This window comes from Staurois parvus, unplaced genomic scaffold (assembly GCF_062004578.1).
Source record: "Staurois parvus isolate SC_StPar_1 unplaced genomic scaffold, SC_StPar_1.0 ptg000005l, whole genome shotgun sequence".
NCBI classification, from domain to species: domain Eukaryota; kingdom Metazoa; phylum Chordata; class Amphibia; order Anura; family Ranidae; genus Staurois; species Staurois parvus.
Window position 1 is genome coordinate 6,440,804 of NW_028317801.1, and position 13,931 is coordinate 6,454,734.

A 13,931-nucleotide genomic window follows, 5' to 3' on the forward strand; every position below is an offset into this window, starting at 1 on the left:
CCTAAATACTGACATTTGCACTTAAAACTAATTCATAAATTCTTGGAAATGCCAGCAAATATTTGGCTGTACCAGTACAATTTGGGTGTCATGTTAGTGAATTTCAATCTGGTAGGCTGGCAACACTGGTTACCTCTCCACTACCTGTCTCTATGTCCAACTGCTACATACTCTGTTTGAAAGATAAACTGTTTTTAAAGGTTTAACAGTGCCATTGCAATCTCTACTCTGTTACAGTGTTCCTGTAAAATAGAGACTAAATGACAAGTTTAGTCTCATGTAAACATTTTGTTAGTTATTTATTTATTATTTATTACAGGTACTTATATAGCGCCGTCAATTTACGAAGCGCTTTACATATATATTGTACATTCACATCAGTCCCTAACCCTCAAGGGGTGTACAATCTAAGGTCCCTAACTCACATTCATACATACACATACTATGGACAAATTAGACAGGATCCAATTCACCTACCAGCATGTCTTTGGAGTGTCAGAGGAAACCGGAGTACCCGGAGGAAACCCACGCAGGCACAGGGAGAACATGCAAACTCCAGGCAGGTGGTGCCATGGTTGGGATTCAAACCAATGACCCTGGTACTGCCAGGCGGAAGTGCTAACCATTTTGCCACTGTGCTAAATAAATAGCACTTTTATTTATACAGTTCTACCAAAGAGAGAGGGACAAATTAGTGGGGGATGGACAGGATGTTTGGTTCCCAAAGACCGTTATGCACTATATATTCCCAACCATACCTATATGGGCTGATTGAACCAATGGAGAGCCAGGTTAGGAGTCCTACATATCAAGATAACCTGTAAAAGGGCAACTACTGACTGGTTTTAGGTTGATTTTATTTGAATAATATTTTTTTTTTTAAAGATTTGTGTTTTAAACTGATATTTTGTATGTTTTTTCTTGCAATACTATACTGTACATAAATTCTTTTCTTAACAAATAAAAATTGAATACAGAGCACACTTATGATACAGGATTCAAAGAAAACACTTCAGAAGCTGTTCCTTATCAGACTCATTGGGGGGGGGGGGATACTAAAACCAGAGAGTGCAAAATCTGGTGCAGCTCTGCATAGAATCAGCCAATCAGCTTCCAAGTTTTATTGTCAAAGCCTAACTGAATAAGCTGAAGTTAGAAGCTGATTGGCTACCATGCACAGCTGCAACAGATTTTGCACTAACCAGTTTTAATAAATATCTCCGTCTGAAACTGAAACATCCTAGAAGCTATCTGCAAAGGCAAGCCACTGTCCCAAATTATTCACATGTATTTGTAGATTTCAGCTTGTACCAAGCAGAGCCTGGATAATACAGGAAAAGGAACTAAGAGTTCTTCCAGCTGCATGCATATGAAAATACATAATATTCCCAAGCAATATTGCATCTTCAGTCTGAATGATTCCCTATAATGTCTTCACATTCAAGCTGGGGCTTCATTAATAAATTAAGCCTTTAGTCTACAGATGGAATAGCAGATGCCACCACAACCTGAAGGCAGCATTCATCTGCTTAATACTGTAATTGTCAAAAACAATTACACTATAAAAAATAATATTGTTCCACACCAGAGCTGATTATTAAGTGAGCCAAAAGCAAGCAAAAAGGCTGACCTCTGAAGGTCCTGCAATTCTTAGCCCTAATTTATTACAAAACAATGTACTTTGCTTTCACTGTTTTTTGAATAATTAGAGGGTTAATATCTCATTTATGGAACATGTTGCTGAGAAATAAAGAAAGTGAGCCAGTGTTGCAGTATTCACAATACTCCACAGACAATGTAACTTTTATTCACAAATGATTGTTTTTACAGAGGTAGAACAAAATACTTTGTATATCTTTATTATATACATAAAAAGAGTCTAAAATCATTGTTTTCTGCAAATGGGAAATCAGTGGTTGTACACAGTAGTAGTACACAGGAAAGATCTGAAGCTAGTGATTTGGATACAAGAGCATGCACAAATAAACAGACTACTCTTCTTTTTGCTGGTGTTACACTTGATATTTCAGATTCTTCATAAAAAATAACAATAAAAAGAAAAGCTACAAGAATTACCTGGTTTTTTTACAGTGTGCATTATGTATCCAAAGGTTTGTCCAGGAAAAACTTTTTTTTATTCCACAGTATTCATAACTGCTATTGTTAAAAACAAATTACATTTAATGAAGCAAACACAAAACAAATGGAAAATTATGAACACTTTTAAGTCACAAAACAACATTTTAGGTTTCCTAGAGGAATTGCAGAGAGAAAATGGAACATGAGGATGACTTTATAGCAGATCATGCACGATGGATATTGAAGATGATATATGAAAGTAGAAATTGTTTAATTTGTTGGTTTATATCAGGTCTTGGGAGTCTCATGGTCTCAGCTCTCCCTCGTTGCTAAGTAGATGATTGTAAATACCTCTCTGGTCTAGACAACCTCTGAACTTTATACTTAACATAGGTAAGAAACATTTTCAGTGGTCACCTAGTAGCTTCTTATATATCTTGGAAACTCCTGTAGATACCTACCTTTAATAATATAATTCCTGAAATGTCTTATTGGCCTCCTTATAATTTTGGTTGTTCCCAGCTACGTTTGGTACATTAAGCATACATAGTTGAAACAGCTTTTATATGTAATCTTAGTTTTTGTCTTTATTATGTTCAGTGCTAGAAAAACTTCTTTATGTTTTCTTTAGCCAGATACATATACATATAAAATATTGTATTTGAGTATTTCAGATTTTTAGGTTCAGAGACTATTTAGCAAGCTTTAAACTCAACAGAACCCTCCTTTTTATTACTGTAATGAGGCAAGGCTGCATATATAGTAATAAATATGGGGATCTTTTACTTTTTTACGCTAATACTAGCCTGTCAGTCTAACAACCTGAAACACTGGCTTACTATATATTGACTGTGCAACTATTTTCAGTAACTTTGTAAAATTACTGACATCCAAACCCTGATAAGGGGGGAAATTTGAGTCCCTGAAATATGTGGATTTTTTTCCCTTTTTATGAAATATAAAATATTACTGGACTTGCTCAAGTTTTGTGTTACGCTCAGCCATTTAATGTACCCCTAGCAGAGTTGGGAACCTATATGAGTGGTTCTAGCCTTTCCTATTATAAACCTGAGCTTGCTATTCATCCTGTAACACTTGTTTAAATGTACCTGAAAATTAAATTACAAACTATGCAGCATTTTGAAGTCATAAATTGTATTAAAAAAGGTATAATTGTACAAAAGCCATAATAGTTTCTTTTTAAAAGCTAACTCAATCTTTCTGGCCATGTTTCATGTTACACTTATATTTAAGGTGTAGAACACAAGTGGGGTAATGTCACCACACTCATAGTCCACTGATATTGCCACCCTGTGATTGAAGGCCCAGCGGCCCTAGAAAGTAATTCATTGATCATGGGTGCAATGCTTTCCAGGCTCCTATTTAAAAAAAAATTAAAAAAACAATCAATGCACTTTTTTTTTAAAGAATATTGCTGCATTTACTATTTTTTTTTCCAAAAGTAGGACTTAGCCTTTAAAGAGAAATATGAAAACAATTAACTCATCAATTATTTTGGTGGAATTCTAAGTTTTTTTTTTCCAAAAACAGGTTATCTTCCAAGCTCTCCCTTTGGAAACAGTTAGCCTATCTGTGGTGTTCGTATCAAGCAGTCTCTCCTACGAGGCACTTCACCCTTTAGCCAATATCATGAATATATTAACTGTTGTCATTTAGTTTTGTGGCAGAAAGTGTGTAATTATGCCAGGAAGGATCAAGGAGATTAAAGCCTGATACAAAATTAGGGTAACAAGGAAAAATTTCCTTAAAGTGATATTAAACCCTAAACTTTAAATTGTAACTAAACATGCACCAGTATATTATCTAATTATGCTTGCATGTGTTTCCATGTTTTTAACATAAATCATGCAACCAACATAGTTCTTCCCACTTGTTGCACACAGACTTAATAAAGGCATGGGGAAGGATCACGTGAATGACTCACCCAAAAAAAGGTATTTACAAGCCTTCTAATTTATCAATGAACCTGCTTTGATTTTAGTGATACCATGTACTACATACTGTATATCTTAAAGCATGCATGCCTGGGTTTAATGTCACTTTAAATGCAAGCACAAACCCAACCTTCAGTCTCGAGGTACAACAATTCTCTATGGAAAGCTCTGATTCGAGCTCGGACACCAATCCAGTTCTGTGCACCATTTACCTAGTGCTGGCTGGAGAATGAAAGTAAGATTACTTATAGCTGGTAAGGCCAACAATGCTACATTGTGGCCCTGCTGAGTTATTTACACTTTCTAAAGGTGAACCTTTTAAACTGAAGAGAAGAAATGAATTATAACAAGGAATGGTGAGTTGCTATTCACATGAAAATATATGTGTAGTTACTTTGTTATATCATATGCAAATTAAGTAAAAATTACTGATTAGAGTACTTGGCTATCCTCTTGAAAATAATGAATTTGTGAAATGAGACAGCCATCAGAAGTGAAAAGGATTTACCTCTAGATGCGGATTTTAAGAAGCGGCGCATATTCAAAATAAATGAAGCTGATGAAGGTCTAGTGTTGCTGAAAGGAAGGGTGCATTTGGCATGCTATGCAAACCACATTTAATATTATACTTAAACATCATTTTAAAGGATTTAATGGATGATTGTCGATATGACTAGAAACACTTGTTATCAGCAAGTCTGTCTTGTGCACTGAAGCGGAACGCTAATTAAGATAAAAAGGTGTTTTTCTAGCAGCTATAATGACAGTATTTTCTTGTGAAATTCTTCCTTGTTTTTCTGTATCCAGTCCTTGGCTGTGTTTGCGTACCATGCAATTTATTTAATTTATCTTGAAAAATCAGTCATTCTTGTCTCTATAATCCTTACTAGAGGTAGTATCTGCTGTGTCCTCACACATGCCTGAATTATGTGACCTCATATGCTTGAATTAAGTGACTGCATATACCTCTTTCCCATCCACTCCCAATGAGTATTATATAACATTGTTTCACCTAAATACTAGGTAGACTGTGTTATGTCATTCATACTCTTCCTACTCCAAGTGTCAGCATCCAATGCAGGCTTCCCATTATCACTCTTTAGCTATAGGTATTGTGCAAGAGACATGGCAATGTACTATAAAGAAGGAAATAAGCAATTGCGTATAGCAAAGTTTGAGAATGAAACAAACATTTGTTTATTAATTAAATAGATCAAAAGGTGTTTTTCATTTGCCTGGGATTTTTATTTAAAGAGTACCTATTAAAAAGCTAAAATATTAAAGAAAGGTATAATAAAGAATATGTTTTCCCATTATTCCATATTCCTGATATGTGTCTGTTGTACCATGTACTTGTGTTAAAATGTATCGTGTTCTCTTTTTATTTCTTCCTTTGTATGATATACCTGGTGATCCTGCCAGTTTCCTTGCTTTCATATTTCAAACTGACCAAACTAGGCATAGAAGCATATCCATCCCAGCGTGGTCAGTTTTGTGGCTGTGCTAGGAAAATAGCCTGTCTGTCCTCCAATGGTCAGACCTGTGATGACACCCCCCCCCCCCCCCCGCACAACCATCACTGGGAAGATCAGTGTACATCTATTTAACTACTCCCAGCTCTCCAGGTCTCTCATGCAGTTGAGAACAGAGGTCATGTGATGACTCATAAAGGAAAAAAAAAGATTTACTTTATTTTTTAATTCACTGTATATACATGCAAATGCTTTGCCTTTCATTTCTCTTTTACACTGAATAAGCTGTTTTATAGGGTAATGGTTCACAATTACTTTAAAATAATGTATCATTATTTCAGTTTTAAGCTGCCACCACTACCCTCTGCTCCATTGTAAGTCATCTGAAGTAGTGACATTGATTTTAGAATAGCTCATAGGACCAAAAAGCTGTGCTTACCTAGTACATGATAAATGGTCACAGTACAGTATACAGTGCATGGAGAATTTAGTGAACCAGACAGTTCTATGCAAATGAGCATGTGTTGAGATATAAGGGCATATTTGTTGATGTTCATTTGTATGATAAAAGGGACTCGAGATGAAGCATACAAACATGCATGTGAGCCCAATAAATGTATTTTATAATAAAAGGGACAATAATGATTGGAAAGTAGTGTACCGCACAACCATTCAGATTACCCATTTCATCAGATAAGAATAGCCAGACAAATGAAAGATGGTTGCCATTAGGCTGCAATGAATTACTGCAATTGGACATTCTTCTTATTTACGTCTGACTGTTTAAAAATAATGGTACATGTCAGAGCAATAATCTTGTTAAGCACCCCCATGAATTAAACACCTCAGCTAGTATTTATGCTGATACTATGCAGCAGATACTCAGACAGATGAGGTTTGAGTACTTACATGGTGGCTGCCTAGAGCAACATCAAAGGTACCTGAGATCTACATACCTGCTGGTAGGCTATTGTATTGCTCTATGATTTACATATGATCCACATATGACTCATGAGGAACTGACTAAGCTGGTTCAAATCTCAGACAATGATCCACAAAAGACACATACTGTATACAGCTTGGGTGAGCTCTATGATTTACATATGATCTACATATGACTCATGAGGAACTGACTAAGCTGGTTCAAATCTTAGACAATGATCCACAAAAGATACATATACAGCTTGGGTGAGCTGGGAAAGAATAAAATATGTAATTTTCCAACAATACTCCTGCTCCTACATTGCCAAAGAGATCAAAACTGTTCTGGTGAAAAACACATAAAAAGGCTTGAGGAATGTTAACAATTCTACAGAATTTGTATTCTACAGTTGAAAGTCCTCGAACAGAAAGACAGTAAAGTTGGGGAGGGCGAGTTAACACCAGCCATCCAGCCAGTGGCTGATGCTTTTTAAACCTTGGCGATGGGGGCTCTATAATGTATATGGACTTTGATGTTCAACCATTACTATTTAATAGAATACTAGATGCTTTTGGAAAAAAAGAGGAGATGCATTCCTTTAGTACAGATAACTATGGCTGTTTCTCTTAGGAATAACCTAGTCAGTTTGTATTTTATGTACAAAACCTCAGTGGGTCTGTTTCAGTTTACAAGGAACATTTTTACTTAAAAAAAACAAGACGGAATAGATGTAACTGTAGTGACTTTCAGTACTGGTGAGCACCGCATTTCATTCTTTTATTTCAAGCTGGTAAATATTCTGCTTGGGCTTTGACTGGCAGAAATATATGCGCCACAGTCCCACAGGACAGCTTTAAAGATGAAATGCTGCTGTAGTTTAAAATGAATGTCAGCCCTAATTGGTCCACAAGAAGTCCCCTAATCCGATTAGCATGACCATAACACAATGTAATGCTTCTCTGGTATGGAAGGAAGATTTCAACATTGGCGTTCATTTGCCGTAATTCCATTGCTGGCAATGTACTGTCAGTCCCTCTGGCTTCAATCACTTACATTCAGAGCTAAAGCTTCTTAGGTGTACAAACTCAGTAGAGTTTTTGCTCTTAGCACCCAAATGTTTGTATGCTCTAAGTGTAACTCAGATCATAATGTCATAGTGAAGACCTAAAGCTTAACTCCAGGCAAATATAAATAAAACACCCTTTAATCTAATTATGGATTTATTAAAAATTATTAAACCTATTTTATATAGATGTAGCATAAGTATCTGAATCTATCTTGATATTAGCCTCCTTCTTTGATCCCTTGCACAATGTCGTCAGTTTAACACTGTTAACATGGAAGGGATAAAAAAGAGATGTTCTCAGTATGCTGCTTCTCCTCTGTTGCCCAGCAACAGGCTGGGGTGGGTCCTGGACCTGACTGCATTGTTTAACTGCAGCGTGGTTTGCAGAAAGGTCCCGGATCTGGAAGTGCTTTATAAAGTAAGACATTTTATATAGAAGTATTTTAACTTGTCTGAACTCTCGGAATTGCTTGAGCCTTGATGTGCTTTAGAGCTAGGCTGTAATGCCAGTCATAGATGGATCGAAATGTGGCCGGTTCAGCAGGATTTGGATGAAGTTTGGTCCTTCTATGGGCAGACTGGTTGCACTGATGTACAGCCAGTCTGTCAGGTTTTTTTTGTGTGATCACTGCTGGTGACTATAGCCACCAGCAGTGATCATTGTGTTCTGATGACAGGGAAACCTCTCGTTGTCAGAATACAATAGCACAATGGGAGAGATTCCCCCATCAACACTGGCTGTGTTGATGGGGGAATCAAGCTATTTTCTTTCCTTCAAGAAAGTTGCATAATTTATGTCTTGATTAAAAGGAAGGTTGCAATGCTTTTGCAAACCTGCAATTCTGCATGCTCTAGGCCACTGCACAGCTTCTAACCTCTCTTTACAGCGTATTTCTACTTTTGCAGTCAGATTTGAGAAAACCCCACTATTTGTTTGTTATGTGTGCCTACGCACATAGAATATCTAAAGAATAAGTAGTATTACCTTTTAGATGTATCTTATGAGATGGCAGTTCACAAGCATTTCTGAACAATGTCAGAGTGACTTTGTCTAGCTTAAGCCCCATACACACGATAAGAATGTTGGACAAATGATCGCCCATTTTTTTTTCATGTTAGTCTAATATCGAAAATGAAGAGGCTACTAAAGTTACAAAAATTCTTATACGGCAGAAAGAAAATTTGAAAATGATATTATGTATTTGTATTGTATTCTCAGACGAAAACTGTACTGATTAAACGAAAATCATACAGTTTAGCATTGTACGAGAAAAATTTTGTGCTTGTCCCTTCAAATAATTTCGGTCAAAAACTGTGTACTAACGATCAGATTATCGTACCATCACGTTGAAAGTGTTATTTTTCATACAATTTTCTGATCGTGCGTACTAGGCTTAAATCTCCTCACATTTACAATAAATGCAAGAAGCCCAGCTTCTAAATCTTTAACACTTTGTTTGGGCAGTGTTCATATCTAGTACAGATAGGGTTAATTATGGCAAACACAGCTCCTCAGTCCCCTCATAAAGAGAACTAAGTAGGATTGTTCAGTAACTATCTGGAGTTATCAGAATAGAACATGTAAAATGGAAAGCAGCAATGTTTAATTTTTTTTAGGCTGTGCTATGTGAATGAGAACTTGCAACAAATATAAATTAGGTGTTATCCCAATTTGGCTGGAAATACATTGTAATATTAGTGAATATCATCCACTTTATGTTTATATTCAGGTAGAAATAACACCCTGATAACACCCAGTTCAGCCATTATGTAAATCGTTTAAGAAGATGCTGCCTATCTTGTCAAGTGAGAGAATGAAAGGTGGTTTTGTCATTTAGAGGCTGCCTCTGCTGTGTCCAATGGGCACACCTATTTTAAATAAGTTCTACAAAAGGTTTTTCCCCATTTTACAAAAATACAATTTTGGCACACATTGTTCATAGGACACGTCCAGTTGAATGTGACTAAATACTATTTACTGCCCACTTTTGGATGACTGCAATACCCTTCGAGACCACTAGGAACCTCTGAGCTTCTTGGTTGAGAGGTTGCAGCTCCAGCCTGTAAACCCAAACAGCTTACTGGCTGTGGTGGAAAGCAATGCACCATTGGACATTACCTATTATTTAGTTAGTGTTCTTTACATGAAAGTTAAAAAAAACAAAACAAAAACAAAAAGCGTATTACTGTGGAAAAGGGGGCTTCATTTTTCAATTGTTTCTCCTGAATATTTCATTGCTTTACCTTGATCTACTCATTTTCATAATACAGATGCAGGGTGCTATGTGTGCTATGTTTATCTTGTGCTGTAGATGCTGCTACATGTACAATGTACTTCTAGATCAATCGCATCATTTATTTATTAAAGAACTCAGCATGGTTTTTATCTGTTTTATCTCTGTGCTCAGTTTATTGTATAATAAAAATAATAATGTAATCTCAGGTGAACTGAAGCTTGAATATCAATGTTTAGAACGCGTTTTTAAGAAAAAAAAAACTTAAAGTGCTGTCTTGTGATTTAATATGAAAAATAAATGATAATAAAATTGCCACACTTGTTTGACCTTTATTGTTTTACACAAACCCCATAAAACCTGTAAAACAAGAAAATACACACAAAATCAATATTTTTTTCTTTTTCTATTTTTCTTTTAAGTATATGCCATAAGGCAATGGTGATGAAAACAGAATTGGTGAATTGGCCAAATTTACTAACATGGTGCAAAAAGCAAACAAATGCAGCAATAATCAGAAACTCATAAGATACTAGCTTTTAACATTCTGTGATGATCAAACACATGCCAGTTGATTGGTTATCTAACATGACAGTACATTACATTTCTGCATTATAATGATGTTAAAGCAGAACCATGACCTCTACTTAAAAATATATGTGATGCAGCACTAAGGGGCTCTCCATTTACAGTTTTTCTTAGTCCCCCTGCAAAGTCTAATTAATAATTCATTAATTATGATCCTGCCAATGAAGTACACCTAATGCAGCTTTCTGTGATGGGGTGACAACACTGGTGCATTGCTCCTAAATTCAGAGCCAAGTTGTCACTCTCATGTAGGTTCTGCCTGCATTCAATGCAATGGCATGAAAAGGCGTAACAGAGGGCGTGGCTATCAGCATTATCACTGCTGATTCACAAGCCTATAGCTAGTCAATCAGCTTCTGGCCACATCTAGTCCTGCCCACTACATTCTAGGGCAGCACTGCCTCTGCTGCTGCAACCCTCCCACTTTGAGCTACAGTGTCTGAGAGGGGGAGTGTGTGAGACACAAGTGAAGGGTGGACTTGAATCAGTCAGGGAACTTTTCATTTACTTTATAAGGCGTGTGCATCACATAGTAACTGGAGTTTGGGCTTGTTTAGACATATACATTGTTTAGTCATACAGGAGACCAGTCTGAGAGGGTAACTCAAGTATAGCATTTAATAAGGCAAGGAGAAAACTTCAAAGTGTATTATCATACTTCAACCGATATGAGATCATATTTCATTTTGATCTAAGATGTAGATAGCTGTATGGTTGCTTCTGGCAATTGGACACTGTTATTTGCTGCACCAAGTTACTAAATAAAGACCAATACATAAATTAAAAGACTGATTTGGTATCCTGCTCCATTAATGATTATCAGGAAAGAGAAGGAAAGCCAAATGATATCTGTTCACCAGGATGACTATGTTTTCTTCGTACCCATTTGCTAGTTTTCTGTGATTTAATGACCATCCCACTGAAGGGACAATGCAGACCGCAAGTTTCTATATGGGTACTATACATAATACACACCAGGTCACAATTTTCAACAACGCTTAAAAGTATTGAAAGAAAGAAAGGGATGAAAGAAGAATCCTCTGGATTTGTTTGGGAATGTGGAACATTTATTGTGGAAGGGCCTTTAGTATTGCGTTCACTTCTTCTGCCACAGCTGTCAGTGCAAACTCAAACTGCTCCTGGAAAACAGAAATAATGGGACATTCAATTTGTGTAATCTTTGTGAAAGGTTTAAACAATCTGTAATTCAACTGTTCATCTAGCAGCATGTTATCTGAGCAGTTAGTGCTCTTGCCTGAGGTAGTACTGAGGTCCTGATTTTAGCTCCAATCAGAAACATGGTGCTTGAATGTTTCCTTTGTGTTTGCATGGGAGTTGTCCATGTTACCCAAATCTTTCTAACAATCTACCATTCCTAACTTCAGATTTGTTGATATTTACGCAGGGGTTGATTTAAATGTTTTTGTACTATAAATATCAGGAAAAAAACCCAAAATGAAAATGGATCCATGGCTGAGCCTCCTAGGGAGGTGTAAATAAAACCTTTCAATCCCTTACACAAAATACTGACTCTAAAAATACAATAATGCCTACTGTGCATGCATAGTGCCTCCCACATACTAAGATTTCTGAGCAAAAGTCATCTAAAGGTACCTCACATAGTTTGCATGTTATACAGCTGACATGGCACAAGGGACTACTGTCATCAAAGGTCTATGCAAAATTTAAAATAGTACTAAACTCTTGAAGTTTTTTATCTTAATGCATTCTCTGCATCAAGATAAAAAATGGCCTTCTCCCTGTCCTACCACCCCTGTCCTTAGACACTTACCTGTCTCCATGTCACTGCCACCTGCTACAGCGTCAATCCCTTCAGGAGCCATAGGCTCTTGATGCAGTTGGTCAAACTCCTTTGAGGAGAGAGCAGGGGTTTGGCTTTCTGGAGCTATGTGTGTCTATGACACAGTTTTAGTTTTGAATGCTAGTACAGACAAATAGCATCTGACTGCCTCTTTTCTCTGTCGTGTCCCTAATGCAAACCCTGATTTATTGATATTAGTGCTAAGAAGCATTTTTTAAACGTGTTCAGAAATGTTAATTTTCATAGCAGCTAATTTACTATGCAAAAAAAAAAAAAAATCTATCTGATCTCTACGACAGCTGCATTGGGTAAAACACATTGGAGTGGGACTCTTTGTGTGCCTGTACTAGTCAAATAAAGTTTTCTGAGGGATGGCAATGGAGTGCAACCCTATTTTCAGCTAGGTGCAAGAGAGACAGAGTGGGCTCTGTTTCGTCTGATATGCACGGCACCAAAACCAAGGAGGACTAAAAGGGATTTTGGAGCGGCATCTTTCTTGTGGACTTGCAAATTACCCCAAAATAATTTTTTAACACATGAAGCTTAGATTGTATGCTCCTTGAGGGTTAGGGACTGATGTGAATGTACAATATATATGTAAAGCGCTGTGTAAATTAATGGCGCTATATAAGTACCTGAAATAAATATGAAGCAACAGAATAACATCCACAAAGAAAGAGGAGACTTTTATAACTGCCCCCTTATGTATAGAAAGTTACCTGTCCTGCCTATTGCTTGTATACTATCTGATAATGTGCATTAGCTACCAGTACCAATAAGAGTGCAGATAAAAAGCCTAGGCGTCTCTCTGACTCTGACTTTTTCCCCATCATTGATCAAGAAAGTACTGAAGACAGTGGATCAACATTTCAGCCAAAGAATTGACATTTTTTGAAGAGGGCTTCCAATGGCTGCCCTGATTTTTCTCCCATTATCAGTTTGTCAAAACTGAACTCCAGAAAAACTGATAAATGCTCTTGTGATTCTGGTACCCCTGATAGACTGTTAGCTCCATGATGTCTACAATATACATAAGAAGTCAATTGTGCTCTTTGAACTACCCAGCCTGAGGTTGGGCTAGGAAGGAGCAGAAGCTCACTGATAAGGTCATTACTCTCCTCTCTATCTTCCTGTCAACAACCCAGTAATTGACAGCTCTGCACAATGTAGTCATTGTCCCTTCATTTCCCCAGTCTGTGCCAAAGGTATGAAAAAGTCCAGAATCAAAACAAATACAGGTATTTATGCTGGCTGAAAGACATCTATCTTTAATGAACACATAAGTGGGCTAAAATGTGTTTTTGGCATTTGCATGGAGCTCAGCTTTAAATAAAATGTGTCCTGATAAACTGTAAAATATCATTATAAATATATATATATATATATAGTATATATATTTATATTTATACATTGTAAATATCTTCATGAATAAAACATAACTTACACGCACCAGGTTCCAATTTAGTGAGCCTTTAACACAACTATTGAGTTTATTAACATATTAAGCAAAAAGCAGTGACCCGCAGGAATCAGAATTCACCTTAATCTGAATTCTGTGAAATGAAATCTTACTGGTTACTACAGCTTGCTGTACTTTACACATAGCAAATGAACATTGCACTGCATTATTAAATATGCTAGCTAGCCTTTCTGATATTCCCTGGGAACAATGGAACGCTTTTTACAGTCTTCCAAAGGATATTTAACAGAATAGTTTACATGGGCTGTGAACGTAAAGACACTGGTAAAGTAATTTGGGTGGCTGTTTGCCTGGGGACTAGCTCTAACTGGCA

The 13,931-nt window shown here is 36.7% G+C and overlaps 1 protein-coding gene across 1 annotated transcript in view; it reads right to left on the reverse strand.

Annotated features, from left to right (window-relative positions):
- Positions 1 to 1,767: 1,767 nt before the first annotated feature.
- Positions 1,768 to 13,931, reverse strand: part of PTPRN2 (protein tyrosine phosphatase receptor type N2) — a 1,146,107-nt gene continuing 1,133,943 nt past the window's right edge. Inside the window, exon 23 of the mRNA XM_089694046.1 lies at positions 1,768 to 11,455. Within this exon, the coding sequence (XP_089550172.1) occupies positions 11,384 to 11,455 (72 nt within the window). The 3' untranslated portion in view covers positions 1,768 to 11,383. The remainder of the gene's footprint in view (positions 11,456 to 13,931) is intronic.